The sequence below is a fragment of the Triticum dicoccoides genome, chromosome 3A, assembly GCF_002162155.2.
Source record: "Triticum dicoccoides isolate Atlit2015 ecotype Zavitan chromosome 3A, WEW_v2.0, whole genome shotgun sequence".
In the NCBI taxonomy this organism is placed as follows: domain Eukaryota; kingdom Viridiplantae; phylum Streptophyta; class Magnoliopsida; order Poales; family Poaceae; genus Triticum; species Triticum dicoccoides.
The window spans coordinates 515,011,069-515,026,861 of record NC_041384.1 but is presented as its reverse complement, the minus strand read 5'-3'; the positions used below and the strand labels follow the sequence as shown (position 1 = coordinate 515,026,861).

General features: G+C 43.6%; 1 protein-coding gene and 1 non-coding gene across 2 annotated transcripts; one reads left to right on the top strand and one right to left on the bottom strand.

Moving 5' to 3' along the window:
• Nucleotides 1-1,355: 1,355 nt before the first annotated feature.
• LOC119268876 (golgin-84-like) lies at nucleotides 1,356-9,577 on the bottom strand. Its single transcript, XM_037550585.1, has 21 exons — nucleotides 9,400-9,577; nucleotides 9,012-9,092; nucleotides 8,887-8,936; nucleotides 8,140-8,790; nucleotides 7,980-8,042; nucleotides 7,798-7,875; nucleotides 7,481-7,684; nucleotides 5,337-5,393; nucleotides 5,133-5,207; nucleotides 4,971-5,042; nucleotides 4,148-4,210; nucleotides 3,969-4,067; nucleotides 3,350-3,427; nucleotides 3,082-3,150; nucleotides 2,875-2,922; nucleotides 2,689-2,784; nucleotides 2,509-2,585; nucleotides 2,256-2,301; nucleotides 2,066-2,164; nucleotides 1,936-1,980; nucleotides 1,356-1,761 (listed from the first exon to the last, which is right to left on the bottom strand). The coding sequence occupies exons 1-21, from the start codon at nucleotides 9,425-9,427 to the stop codon at nucleotides 1,696-1,698; spliced, it is 2,145 nt and encodes a 714-aa protein (XP_037406482.1). The 5' UTR covers nucleotides 9,428-9,577; the 3' UTR covers nucleotides 1,356-1,695.
• A 90-nt stretch (nucleotides 9,578-9,667) lies between these two features.
• TRNAK-CUU lies at nucleotides 9,668-9,740 on the top strand. The gene has a single exon. It is a non-coding gene; the product is annotated as a tRNA-Lys (tRNA).
• The last annotated feature ends 6,053 nt before the right edge of the window (nucleotides 9,741-15,793 follow it).

Sequence of the window (15,793 nt, the reverse complement as noted above, 5' to 3'; positions counted from 1 at the left end):
AAAAGGCCCGCTGGGAGTGTGTGGCCCTCTGAAGGAAGCGACTACCACAAGAGGTCGGGTTCAGGTTTCCTAAAGCTGAAGGACCAAGGTGCGAAAAAGAGGAAGACATGAGCCGCTGGTGGTCTCAAAGACCACTTCTACGACCTCCGCCACGCGCGGGGGCTACTGAGAGTGTCATACACCTGGGGTGGCTTATTCGGAGGTGCCCAACCGTAGGCCTTGTCGGGGCCCACAAGCCCCAAGGTCGGGCGAAACCCTAAGGGTAGCGTTAAGGACCTTCCTACCGCCCAAGGCAAAGATCGAAGGCAACCTAGATCGCATCTGCCCCCTGTAAACCCTAGGCCTCCTTCATCTATATAAGGGGGGGGGTCAGGAGGTTTTCATCACATCTAATCTCAGATAGCAACTCTCGATAGCAACATCAAACACCACTCTAAACCCCTCGCATGAGGTATCCCTCCACCATGAAATATCAAACCAAGCAGGACGTAGGGTATTACTCTTCGGAGGCTCAAACTTGGGTAGAACCTTTGTGCGACCTCCGATCCAAGACTTCCGGTCGTGCTTGGACCCCTACCGAGGGATCTGACGGTATTTCGCACCGTCACCTATGATCCCTGCTACACACTCACAACTCAAATCGGGCAGGACCAGTGGAGAGACACCTGGGACTGTTTGGTTGACCGCACAACCTCCATCCTAGCCCGGTGGGGGGGTGGATTTGGCTCGTTTGGTTAGTTGCGCATGCGGCTGGGCCTGCATCGCATGCTCCTCAAAGCAGCCCATAGCTTAGCTTTGGAGGAACGTCGGGGTTGACCGTTTCCAGTGAGCCAAGCCCGAGCAAGCGTAAAGAGAGCACGCGGCCGCATGAGCGATGACGAGCGGGAGATGACGCGATGCTTCTTGAAGGCGGGCCATAAAACACCCTCATCACTCTCTCACGCTCACTCTCACCTGTCTCCCCTGTCACTCTCCTCTCACCTTTGGCGGCACCATGGATGGCATCGGCGACGACCATCCAAAGGCGCCTCATCGCAACTTGTCGATGGGGTTAAGTCCTTAACCCATGGGATCTAGGACGCAATCTAAGTTGATATGGGTTCAATTTTGGGTCTGATGGGGTTAAATTTGGGGGAAGATCAGTGATTATGCCCCTGTGTGTGCGTGTGTGTGTGTGTGTCACGTGTGTGTGCGCGCGCGCGTGCGCTTGTGTGCACGTGTGTGTGCACCAGACAGGCAGCATCCAGATGAGAAGAGACGATGCAATACAAAACAGAACAAAACTCGAGTATGGACGCATTTCCTCATTTCATATCAGTTTGCTCCATCGACCCCCAACAGCTTGTTGTAAGTACTACAAGAATTGGCTCAAGTGGCCTGTATGACACATATATTATTATCGGGTCAGGCTGCTACATTTGTGATTAATATCAAGTGTTAAAGAATGGATTATATAGCCCACGGCCAACCAAAGAACATTACTACTTTACAAACGAGAGGGAAGGGGAAGAAAAAAATTGTAGCAGGGTTAACACCACATCAAACCAAGAAAAACTTAATGGCTGGCCTATTTCGAACACAGGAATTTCACAGGCAATCGTCGAAATCCCGTAGGAACATATAGGGGCCACGTATAGAGCTATAATCAGGAAGTAACGCCTAGATTCGTGAGGGGGTGGGAATAGGCTGTAAAGCCTATGGCAACTTCACGTTGGCCAGGTCCCCCATGGACGATTTCACAGTCTCTTCCGCTGCAAAGTCCTGTAACATTCCAACACGCTCATCAGTTAACTTTGGTTAATTGTTTTAGCAAAAGAGCTCTGTGATAATACACGGATAGAATGAAAAATAAACAACATTGTGTGCCTGACCAAGGCATGAGATGACATGAATGAAAATAAATAAATGTGATAGCAGTATAACATGGTTGAGTACCTGCAGGCGCTGCATCAAGTACATCAAGAACAAATGCACAAACACCTGGAACAGGTATACGCAGATTCAATCAGAGATCAGCCTTAATAAGATCTAAAATAAACATACAGGATCAAAATTATGTTCTTGCCAGATAGAATAGAAGGCTGACTCGGGCAACAGGATGCCGCCACAAAAATCTTGTCGCCCTCACAGCCCCTGAATCTAAAAACTTCGCAGCTTTTTGTAACTGGAACGCCAAAAATGCCAAGGTAAAATATTAGCACTCTCCCACTATTTGTTAGGATGCTGCACTCCAGATTTCCATTGGACACATATACCTGATGATTTGCCGTTGCCATGTGTCGATGATGCAGTGGAAGAGGCCTGAAATATAAAAGGTAATTATCTAAAACTGTACTAGAACTTCCAAATAGAGGAACACAGCTAAACCTTGGAAATCTCAAGTACAATTTGCAACACATGGCTGCTTCTCTTTTGACTGGACATTCTCACAGCATAAAGAAACTATGGCATGCTTATAAACAATATTTTCCTGCATGTTCAATAATGAAAAGAAAACGGTCAACATACTCTAGCGCATTGATATCAGTATCTTCTTCCCATGATGATGCTGATCTGCGAGAAACCCTACTCCTTTCTGCTTCTACCTATCAAATGGAACACAAAGATAACAGAATGGTAGGAAGATAAGAACATCCGCAGGACAATTCCTATAGCACAAGCAACATAGGAAGAAGAGAAATTATGAACCTGCACTTCATGGAATTGCTTCAATGATTTCTCCAGTTGGAACTCTAATGCACCTTTTTCACTGGCCATGGATTCTAATTGTGTTTGCTTGTGGTACTGGAAGAAATAATGCATAGATAATGAATTAGCTCTCCTTAGCTAAAATGTCAATGACAGAAAAGGAAATTGGTATGCTTCAGCACATACCAGCAAATCAGTGAGCTCACGGTATCTTTTCTCTAGCTCAACATGCTCCTAAAAAGAGACACATTTGCACAAGAAAAAGTAACCATTAAGTATGATCTGGTAACAAGATAGATTGTAGTAAATGTTGCATTCGTCCAGTTATAAGGTGGGTAAATGTTGTTCACCCAGTTTTAACAAGAAAAGTGTGATTTGATTAGGATTAACAACCTGTCTAGAATAATGCTCTGCGTCGCGTCTCATTCCAGCCATTTCAACTCTCATCTTCTGCAACTCAGCCTACATCATACAAATAAAGATGTTGAACAAATAATGGTGCAAGACAGAGCATTCTGATTACTATAATAGAAACAACTCCATTGATCCTTTTTACATTTTCTGTGATATTATACCTGATCATCATATTAGCATTTTTACCTAAACTTCCGAATTATTACTTGACAACTGATTCTTTGATATCTTATGAATTAAATGGTACCTCCAAGGATAATATCTGGCTTTCTGCCTCTCTTTGGCTTTGCCGTGCTCGCTCAACTTCCTCCTGCCATGCCTGTATCTGCTTTCCAAAAGCACAGCATCAAGAGAAACAAACACCATAGTGTTACATTTCAGGATAGTGCAATATGCTAAGTTCTATTATTTCAAAAGCAAAGGTAAATAAATACAGATAGACATTTGTAGATAGGGTAGTAAATAGATCCACAATATGAGTATCTCAGGTATGGAGTGTGCTAAAAGTACAGCTCATATTAATCCCGTAAAGAAACCAAGGTTCTTTGATTTTAACCTGAAGAACCCCCAGTTATACTTTCACGGTTTCACCACTATTTGGAATCAGTTCCACACTATATATATATTGTTATGCCTTGTTGCTACTTCTTTGCCGCTATTTTATCTGGCTGAGTGTCTGTGCAAAGGTAGCTAATACTAATAGGAGGTGCTATCAACTTCTCTGCAGTTCTTGACCCAGACCGTGATCGCACTGCGGATTTCCTGATAGGTGTCAAAACATTTTCCATTTTTCCCCTCCTATTGCTGTCAACTATAATTTTTTAGTAATGAGAAACGGGAGATCTGGTTTAGAAGAAAATTTTAACCTGAAGAGCTTGACTAGCATCTTCAGAAGGCTTTTTCTGAGCACGGCGATTACGAGCTTCCATTTCCTGTAGTTCTTGGTGCAGTGATGCACATTCAACCTGAAACAACCAGGGTACCGATAGTTAATAGCAGAAACTAAACTGATCAGATATGACACACAGTGCGGAAAGGAATTTACCTCAAGTACAGCTACTTTGTGCTCAAATTCCATTGCTCTCGATGAGCTTTGATCAGCAGCTCTCTGTATGCCAACAGAACAGTCAAGATCAAAAATCAGAGACCAATCGACTAAAATGTGACACCCATGGAATCTAAACTAAGTGACATTATTGCAAGTACAAGATTTGGATTAAATTGACATAGAACGGATAGGAGTTGAACTATTTAAACAAGAGCTTAGAAAATTAGTGGAAACATACTATAAATCACATATATGTATTGAAGCACAGCCCTGGAAACATAACATTTACTAATTTTCTAGCTGGATTACTGTTTCTTGCAAGTACACATGCTGGCCTTGTGGTATTGACGAACCTCTAAAATCTAGATAGATTTGTCTCCACTTAGTCACAGTGCTAGAACTTCTAAATGTTGAATTAGCTCATCTTGGCAGTTTGAGTATGAAACTTGTTTTAAGGACATCTACTTAGATCTTCAAATGTATCCCTTGGAGAACAATACGCCAATAAACAGATGAACGCAACTAATGGGATAGCGTGGCATGTGCCAAAACATTTGATCTTACAGGAGTAAACTTTCATTCTGCCGATTCTAGAATGTAGTAGACTAACATCTGTAGTTGTTGAAACAAATAGTCAGGCTGTGATAAATGCCCCTTGCACTGCGCATGATATTGCAAGAAATGTCAATTGAAACAAACATCTACATAGCACTAACATGCAATTTCCTTGTTAGTGTTCAAGAAAATTGGCAGACAATTTTGACATCCTCACATAATAGACCACATGTTGACGCTTCATATTTATACCTTGTAAAATTACCTGGATTCTAGCAAGAGCATTTGATGCCTCGACAGCCCGATGCTCCAATTCTACTTCTCTGTCAACAGCTGCCTGCAATGTAATAGAAAGTATTGAAATTTTAGAACACAAGAAATTATGATAAAGACAAAGCAATAAAACGGATGCACTTCAACAAATTACCATCTTTGTAGCATTATGTGCAATACGCTCCTCTTCAGCCCTCCGCTCCACGGTTGAAAGTTCCTCTCGTAGAGCCTAACATGTACATGGTACACAGAGGTTAGATTTATTTTTATTTTTTTGAGAATTGCACAGAGGTTAGATAACTTCATGAAAATATGAGGCTATTCTATTATTCTACCCCAGAAAGTCTATTTCACTAACCTGGATGATCCTGGTTTCAGTAAGCTCACGGTTCCTCTTAAGGCCATCCATATCTTCCTAGTATCCACAGAAAACAAAATCGATTTATTATTTGATAACATCAGTTATGTTACAGTCTTACAGAAGCCTAAAAACATAAGGAAAAGTGTTAACAGTCACCCACATAGCCATACTATTCAAGATTTATATCCAAAAGAGATCATATCAAGCTGTACAACTTAAACACACAGGTGCTAGTTCCTGAGAGTAAGTCCAAGACTTCCACTGATATCTGAGTCTGACAGAGAGAGCACAGGACACTCCAGGTTCATACTCATTTGCGATAACACACAGCTCGAGCTCAAAATTTGAGCAGGAACACGAAGCTCCATTGATTTAAACTATGAAGGCAGAATGCTAGAGACTGTAAGAGACTTTCCATGTATCAAAAAACAGACACGTGCAGATGTGCATATATAAAATGAAAATGAGCAACTCCCACTCCCGGGCACAGAATAAACTAGGAGGGGGGAGTTTCTACATCACTAATAAGTTTTTATGCTAAGTTCTACAGCCAGAATTTTTTTAAGACACACAAGGGTGAATATTAACAAAGCTACAAGAATCCGCAAATGACATGAGCATCTTGAGTTCTTGGAATGCGTAAAAAATATCCAAAATCCTGCTACTCCAACTCCAAATCATGTCTACTTGGGACCTTATCTGCATTCAACTAGAAAGAAAGTTCACAAGCACCTCCACGGTATTCCAAATGGAAAAGTACAAAAACACATATGACAACGCAATTATAATTAGATCATGACAGAAAATGAAAGCATGTGAGTAGCAAATCACTGAACAAATGGCCACTGTGCTAGCATATTTGAAACAATTATAATGGCCACTGAACAACATTATCGTACATGTCCTTGATGAGGGTAATGTACAAAGTCCCAGCAAAGTACATTACCCTCATCAAGGACATGTACGATAATGTTGTGACAAGTGTTCGAACAAGTGATGTCGACACCGATGACTTCCCGATTAAGATAGGACTGCATCAGGGGTCAGCTTTGAGCCCTTATCTTTTTGCATTGGTGATGGATGAGGTCACAACTCTCAAGGGATATACAAGGAGATATCCCATGGTGTATGCTCTTTGCGGATGATGTGGTGCTAGTTGACGATAGTCGGACGGGGGTAAATAGGAAGTTAGAGTTATGGAGACAAACCTTGGAATAGAAAGGGTTTAGGCTTAGTAGAACTAAAACCGAGTACATGATGTGCGGTTTCAGTACTACTTGGTGTGAGGAGGAGGTTAGCCTTGATGGCCAGGTGGTACCTCGGAAGGACACCTTTCGGTATTTGGGGTTAATGCTGCAGGAGGATGGGGGTATTGATGAAGATGTGAACCATCGAATCAAAGCCGGATGGATGAAGTGACGCCAAGCTTCTGGCATTCTCTGTGACAAGAGAGTGCCACAAAAGCTAAAAGGCAAGTTCTACAGGACGGCGGTTCGACCCGCAATGTTGTATGGCGCTGAGTGTTGGCCGACTAAAAGGCGATATGTTCAACAGTTAGGTGTGGCGGAGTTGCGTATGTTGAGATGGATGTGTGGCCACACGAGGAAGGATCGAGTCCGGAATGATGATATACGAGATAGAGTTGGGGTAGCACCAATTGAAGAGAAGCTTGTCCAACATCGTCTGAGATGGTTTGGGCATATTCAGCGCAGGCCTCCAGAAGCTCCAGTGCATAGCGGACGACTAAAGCGTGCGGAGAATGTCAAGAGAGGGCGGGGTAGACCGAATTTGACATGGGAGGAGTCCGTTAAGAGAGACCTGAAGGATTGGAGTATCACCAAAGAGCTAGCTATGGACAGGGGTGCGTGGAAGCTTGCTATCCATGTGCCAGAGCCATGAGTTGGTTGCGAGATCTTATGGGTTTCACCTCTAGCCTACCCCAACTTGTTTGGGACTAAAGGCTTTGTTGTTGTTGTATAATGATTGAAGACAGCAGTAAAGTGCCACTATGGAGTTCATACAATCATACATTAAACTCTGCAACTGCACAGGACACTGGCCACAATGTATGGTTTCCTTTGGCGATGTAGTAGTGTTACAGAAAGATTAAAAGAAACTTGAAAGAGTATGAAAGATGAAACCTGTAAAGATGCCAGCATTTCTTCTGAAGCTGCTGCTTTTTTCTTCCAAGAGTCCAATGATTTAGCTAGAGATTCAATCTCAGTGTTTTTTGCAGCCAAAGCATCAACCATGTTAGATTCAACTCGTGAACCTTGTACTCTGGACACCGATAGTTCTTGCTGTAGTTGCTTTATATGAGCTTCATGTGAGCTACATTTCTCTCTCTGTTATGTGTTATGAAATCAATATATATTAGGGAAAACCACTCTACCATGCATGGGGTTAAGGTAATTGGAAATAAAATGTAATGAGATGAATTTCGGTAAGATAATCTGACCTCCTGAACAAGAAGTTCTTCTAGCTGTGCATTCTCGGATTTATATTCTTGGAGACGAGATGAAAGTCCAGCACAGACCTGTTGATAAGTAAAACATAAACCAACAGGTCAACATATGGACTTAATCACAATAAAGGTAAGCAGGTAACGTGGCAGCGTCACTATGCTTATACTAATCATACCCGAGCTAATCTAGCTTCTTTTGACTGGCCAGTTTTTGCAGCGCTTTTTAGTAATCCCTGAGCCTGCCAAAGACCAACAAGACAGCGCTATAGTGTAAGCAGAGAATGCATTCACATCAGCATATCTTGGTCATTATGAGTGCAATTTGCTACAGCCTACCTCCTCAAGTTGGTCTTGATCCTTCAGAGGAACTGATTCAGACTTATGTTCCTGTTGATTTTGTGTGATTTCTGGTGGATCTGACAAATTATCTTTCTTCAGATCTTGGGATTTGCCAGAACCTTGTGAATCGGGTACTCCAGAGATAGTTCTCTCCTGGATAACAGCCACAGCTGTGTCTTTATCCTCCAAACTGACTGCTAAACCAATGTCAGTAGACTGGTTACTGCTGCTTGGCTCATTTTTTTCGTCTGGAACTGAAGGAGCAGAGCTTTCAGAAGCACTCTCCAAATTGCCAGAATCTGCAACATGATCCGTGATGGGACCTGTATCCTCAGGGGTTCTCTCTATTGACTGGACTTCAACCGCATTATCGACAGCATTAGCAGCTACATCATTTTTAAGGTCAACAGTGGTGTTCTCTACTTTGTCGGATGTGCTCTCAGCATTCGCTCCCTTAACATCAACTGAAGTGACTTCAGGTTCGCTGGCACTAACAATAGCAAGAGCATCATCATTTGATGAATCAGGACGTGCCGAAGGTTTGATCTTCTCAATCTTAATCCTCTCCCGAGGCGGTTGCCTGTTCTTCCTCTCCTTCTGAGCCGCTGTCCTGTTACCTGCATCCCCGGTAGTGAGCTTCAATGGACCCTGCAATGCGGATTTACAGCAGGCTTTAGACATCAGGTATCAGGCACGCCGTCTGCAAGGAATCAAGTACGCTCAAGAAGTCTATCCAGTTGCGACCTTCTCCCTGGGCTTTCCCCTCTTTGCTTGCCCTTCTTGGCCATTCGATCCTTCAGCAAACAAACATCAGCGATTACTTATATTCCAACTCGCCGAGCAGCTGGCTAACACGGGGCAATGTTTACCTGAGGGCTGAGGAGCAGTCTGCTCGTCGGACAGCTCGGTGGCCACGCTTTTCGCCCTCCGGTCGACCACTTCGAGCAAGTCTGTTACAGCAAAAAACAGGATACTTGTTACAGCTCCACATTGCCAACAACTCAATAGCGTATCAAGCAGGCAATGGGTTCGGGTGGGGTGCAACTGGCCCGCCCGCACACCCAAAGGCGGTCGAACAAGGCACTGCATCAAGGCTAGCTCGCCAGATTTCGCAGCCGGCGTCGTAATCCCACGCAGTAACCGCCGCGGATGCAGTACTAGAGTCGAGGGGAGAAACCCCAGATCTTAGCCCGCAGGAGAGGTGGATCTCGGCGGCGATCGGGAGGAGGGGAGGGGAGAGGAGGCTCTGGCGCGTACCTTCGGCGACCTTGAGCCAGGAGGCCATGGCGGGATCACCGCCCCGGCGAGAGGAGGGTGGCTGGCGACGAGACGGCGAGCTAGGTAGATGAACTGACTGGTGAGATTTCCGGCCGCGGCAGTGGGGTTCTCTTCGCGGGATAGTTGGTGCTGGCGGGGCTCGGAGGTCGGATCCGACCGACCGGTGGGTTTGCTTTGGTGAATGGCATCATGGAATCGTATAGGCATCATAGATACTGGAGAAGCATTCCTCTTCTATCTCGCCAAAGCCCGTCTAGCTCAGTTGGTAGAGCGCAAGGCTCTTAACCTTGTGGTCGTGGGTTCGAGCCCCACGGTGGGCGAATGTGGCATTGCCATTTTTTTCTTCATTCATTCATATTTTGGGTCCATTATAGAATTTCCCAAACCCTTTTTCTTTGTTCATTCATATTTTTGAGGCCATTATAGAATTTCTTAAACTATGAACCATTGGATCGCTCATATGAATCTTGGCACACTGCCACGTCATGGTTTTCATTCGTGACGCAAACATCTTATCCTTTCCTCCCTATAGCAAGCGCAGGGTCGAGGCTTCTTCAAAATCTCGTTATTCTCTTCGAGAGAGAGTGAGGCAGAGCTCTCGTCGTTGTCATATGTGCACCAGGTATCCCGTCGCCTCCCCACAGCCCACCTCACCGCCACCGACACTCGCTAACACCACTATCGAAAAAAGGTTTCCCCCCGCTTTGTGTACAAAGCAACCAACCGAGACAACCAACAATAGGTGCTGGGACGGAAGCAGCACAGTCATGCTCAAAAGAAATAAAAGAGAAAATACAAGAGAAACAAATGCCGACAACGGCGGATCGACAAAAAACAAAGAAGCCTCGCGGCCGCTGCATCCATCGGAGATCGCCCACCAAGCTCTGAGACTCCCAAGAGCCGGTACCAATCAACACCTTCAAGAAGGGACGCGACGATGACGACGCTGCTGCCAAGGGTTTCCGGCGGTGCGCGGTGAGGAGAAAGGAAGGGTACCCCGGACGCCCTCCAGGAAGGTCTGGCGGCACCCTCAGGCGCCACCGCGTCGGTGTCGGCCAAGCCAACAGGGATTTCTTCCACTCTCAACCTTCACCTCAGGCACTCCGGCGCTCGCCATCAAACCAACCACCACCCTGCGCAACCCGGTCATGAAGCTTCTGTTGGGAACGTAGTAATTTCAAAAAAAAATCCTACGCACACGCAAGATCATGGTGATGCATAGCAACAAGAGGGGAGAGTATTGTCCGCGTACCCTCGTAGACTGAAAGCGGAAGCGTTAGCACAACGCGGTTGATGTAGTCGTACGTCTTCACAATCCGACCGATCAAGTACCGAACGCACGGCACCTCCGAGTTCTGCACACGTTCAACTCGATGACGTCCCTCGAACTCTGATCCAGCCGAGTGTTAAGGGAGAGTTTCGTCAGCACGATGGCGTGGTGACGATGATGATATTCTACCGACGCAGGGCTTCGCATAAGCACTGCTACGATATGATCGAGGATGAATTATGGTGGAGGGGGGCACCGCACACGGCTAAGAGATCAAGAGATCAATTGTTGTGTCTTTGGGGTGCCCCTGCCCCCGTATATAAAGGAGTAGAGGAAGGGGAGGGTCGGCCCTCTCTATGGCGCGCCCTAGGGAAGTCCTACTCCCACCGGGAGTAGGATTCCCCCTTTCCTAGTAGAACTAGGAGCCCTTCCAAGTAGTAGGAGTAGGAGGGAAGGAAAGGGAAGGGAAAAGGAGAAGGAAGGAAGGAGGCGCCCCCTTCCCAAGTCCAATTCGGACCAGCCCATGGGGAGGGGTGCGGCCACCCTTTGAGGCCTTTCTCTCCTTTCCCGTATGGCCCATTAAGGCCCAATACGATTTCCCGTAACTCCCCGGTACTCCCGAAAATACTCGAATCACTCGAAACCTTCCCGATATCCGAATATAGTCGTCCAATACATCGATCTTTATGTCTCGACCATTTCGAGACTCCTCGTCATGTCCACGATCTCATCCGGGACTACGAACTCCTTCGGTACATCAAAACACATAAACTCATAATATAACTGTCATCGAACTTTAAGCATGCGGACCCTACGGGTTCGAGAACTATGTAGACATGACCGAGACACGTCTCCGGTCAATAACCAATAGCGGAACCTGGATGCTCATATTGGCTCCTACATATTCTACGAAGATCTTTATCGGTCAAACCGCATAACAACATACGTTGTTCCCTTTGTCATCGGTATGTTACTTTCCCAAGATTCGATCGTCGATATCTCAATACCTAGTTCAATCTCATTACCGGCAAGTATCTTTACTCGTTCCGTAACACATCATCCCACAAGTAACTCATTAGTTGCAATGCTTGCAAGGCTTATAGTGATGTGCATTACCGAGTGGGCCCAGAGATACCTCTCCGACAATCGGAGTGACAAATCCTAATCTCGAAATACGCCAACCCAACAAGTACCTTCAGAGACACCTGTAGAGCACCTTTATAATCACCCATTTACGTTGTGACGTTTGGTAGCACACAAAGTGTTCCTTCGGTAAACAGGAGTTGCATAATCTCATATTCATAGGAACACGTATAAGTCATGAAGAAAGCAATAGCAACAAACTAAACGATCAAGTGCTATGCTAACGGAATGGGTCAAGTCAATCACATCATTCTCTAATGATGTGACCCCGTTAATCAAATGACAACTCATGTCTATGGCTAGGAAACTTAACCATCTTTGATTCAACGCGTTAGTCAAGTAGAGGCATACTAGTGACATACTGTTTGTCTATGTATTCACACATGTATTATGTTTCCGGTTAATACAATTCTAGCATGAATAATAAATATTTATCATGATATAAGGAAATAAATAATAACTTTATTATTGCCTCTAGGGCATATTTCCTTCAGTCTCCCACTTGCACTAGAGTCAATAATCTAGTTCACATTGCCATGTGATTTAACATCAATAGTTCACATTACCATTGTACTCCCTTTCCAAACTCAGGGCAGGGTATACAATAGGTCTGGTACACAGCATGGCATACTTTATAGAACCTATGGCTGAGGCATAGGGAATGACTTTCATTCTCTCTCTATCTTCTGCCGTGGTCGGGTTTTGAGTCTTACTCAACTTCACACCTTGTAACACAGGCAATAACTCCTTCTTTGACTGTTCCATTTTGAACTACTTTAAAATCTTGTCAAGGTATGTACTCATTGAAAAACTTATCAAGCGTCTTGATCTATCTCTATAGATCTTGATGCTCAATATGTAAGCAGCTTCACCGAGGTCTTTCTTTGAAAAACTCCTTTCAAACATTCCTTTATGCTTTGCAGAATAATTCTACATTATCTCCAATCAACAATATTTCATTCACATATACTTATCAGAAATGTTGTAGTGCTCCCACTCACTTTCTTGTAAATACAAGCTTTACCGCAAGTCTGTATAAAACTATATGCTTTGATCAACTTATCAAAGCGTATATTCCAACTCCGAGATGCTTGCACCAGTCCATAGATGGATCACTGGAGCTTGCATATTTTGTTAGTACCTTTAGGATTGACAAAACCTTCTGGTTGCATCATATACAACTTTTCTTTAATAAATCCATTAAGGAATGCAGTTTTGTTTATCCATTTGCCAGATTTCATAAAATGCGGCAATTGCTAACATGATTCGGACAGACTTAAGCATAGATACGAGTGAGAAACTCTCATCGTAGTCAATACCTTGAACTTGTCAAAAACCTTTTTGCGACAATTCTAGCTTTGTAGATAATAACACTACTATCAGCGTCCGTCTTCCTCTTGAAGATCCATTTAATCTCAATGGCTCGCCGATCAATGGGCAAGTCAATCAATGTCCACACTTTGTTCTCATACATGGATCTCATCTCAGATTTCATGGCCTCAAGCCATTCCACGGAATCTGGGCTCATCATCGCTTCCTCATAGTTCGTAGCCTCGTCATGGTCAAGTAACATGACCTCCAGAACAGGATTACCGTACCACTCTGGTGCGGATCTCACTCTGGTTTACCTACAAGGTTCGGTAGTAACTTGATCTGAAGTTACATGATTATTATCATTAGCTTCCTCACTAATTGGTGTAGTAGTCATAGGAACAAATTTCTGTGATGAACTACTTTCCAATAAGGGAGCAGGTACAGTTACCTCATCAAGTTCTACTTTCCTCCCACTCACTTCTTTCGAGAGAAACTCCTTCTCTAGAAAGGATCCATTCTCAGCAATGAATATCTTGCCTTCGGATCTGTGATAGAAGGTGTACCCAACATTTTCTTTTGGGTATCCTATGAAGATGCACTTCTCCGATTTGGGTTTGAGCTTATCAGGTTGAAACTTTTTCACATAAGCATTGCAACCTCAAACTTTAAGAAACAACAGCTTAGGTTTCTTGCCAAACCATAGTTCATACGGTGTCGTCTCAACGGATTTAGATGGTGCCCTATTTAATGTGAATGTAGATGTCTCTAATGCATAACCCCAAAACGATAGTGGTAAATCGATAAGAGACATCGTAGATCGCACCATATCTAATAAAGCACGGTTACGACGTTCGGACACACCATTACACTGTGGTGTTCCAGGTGGCGTGAGTAGTGAAACTATTTCACATTGTTTTAACTGAAGCCCAAACTCGTAACTCAAATATTTTACTTCTGCGATCATATTGTAGAAACTTTTTTTTGTTACGATGATTCTCCACTTCACTCTGAAATTCTTTGAACTTTTCAAATGTTTCAGACTTGTGTTTCATCAAGTAGATATACTCATATCTGCTCAAATCATCTGTGAAGATCAGAAAATAATGATACCTGCCGCGGGCCTCAATATTCATCGGACCACATACATCAGTATGTATGATTTCCAACAAATTTGTTGCTCGCTCCATTGTTCCGGAGAACGGAGTCTTAGTCATTTTGCCCATGAGGCATGGTTCGCAAGCATCAACTGATTCATAATCAAGTGATTCCAAAAGCCCATCAGCATGGATTTTCTTCATGTGCTTTACACCAATATGACCTAAACGGCAGTGCCACAAATAAGTTGCACTGTCATTATTAACTTTGCATCTTTTGGCTTCAATATTATAAAAATGTGTATCACCACGATCGAGATCCAACAAACCATTTTCATTGGGTGTATGACCATAGAAGGTTTTATTCATGTAAACAGAACAACAATTATTCTCTAACTTACATGAATAACTGTATTGCAATAAACATGATCCAATCATATTCATGCTCAATGCAAACACTAAATAACATTTATTTTAGGTTTAACACTAATCCCGAAAGTATAGGGAGTGTGCGATGATGATCATATCAATCTTGGAACCATTTCCAATACACATCATCACTTCACCCTTAACTAGTCTATGTTCATTCTGTAACTCCCGTTTCGAGTTACTATTCTTAGCAACTGAACTAGTATCAAATACTAAGGGGTTGCTATAAACATTAGTAAAGTCCACAACAATAACATGTATATCAAATATACCTATGTTCACTTTGCCATCCTTCTTATCCGCCAATTACTTGGGGCAGTTCCGCTTCCAGTGACCAGTCCCTTTGCAGTAGAAGCACTTAGTCTCAGGCTTAGGTCTAGACTTGAGTTTCTTCACTTGAGCAGCAATTTGCTTGCCGTTCTTCTTGAAGTTCCCTTTATTTCCCTTTCCCTTTTCTTGAAGATAATCCTCAGATCACGGACCAAGTCTGCATCATTGCTACTAACATCTTTCAACTTAGTTTTCTCTAGGAACATACCGAAATAAACAAGGGAGCTAAACGCGAGCTATTGATCTACAACATAGATATGCTAATACTACCAGGACTAAGTTCATGATAAATTAAAGTTCAATTAATCATATTACTTAAGAACTCCCACTTAGAAAGACATCCCTCTAATCTTCTAAATGATCACGTGATCCAAATCAACTAAACCATAACCGATCATCATGTGAAATGGAGTAGTTTTCAATGGTGAACATCACTATGTTGATCATATCTACTATATGATTCATGCTCGACCTTTCGGTCTCAGTGTTCCGAGGCCATATCTGCATATGCTAGGCTCGTCAAGTTTAACCTGAGTATTCTGCGTGTGCAAAACTGGCTTGCACCCGTTGTAGATGGACGTAGAGCTTATCACACCCGATCATCACGTGGTGTCTGGCCACGACGAACTATGGCAACGGTGCATACTCGGGGAGAACACTTTTTATCTTGAAATTTAGTGAGAGATCATCTTATAATGCTACCGTTAATCAAAGCAAGATAAGATGCATAAAAGATAAACATCACATGCAATCATTATAAGTTATATGATATGGCCATCATCATCTTGTGCTT

Excerpts from the sequence above, each read along its gene's own strand:
- LOC119268876 (XM_037550585.1), bottom strand. The coding sequence starts at position 9,427 with ATGGCCTCCTGGCTCAAGGTCGCCGAAG. Across the intron at positions 7,876-7,979 it reads AAGAAGCTAGATTAGCTCGG|GTCTGTGCTGGACTTTCATC; the intron begins GTATGATTAGTA and ends ACTTATCAACAG. Across the intron at positions 2,586-2,688 it reads AGCAATTCCATGAAGTGCAG|GTAGAAGCAGAAAGGAGTAG; the intron begins GTTCATAATTTC and ends TCCATTTGATAG.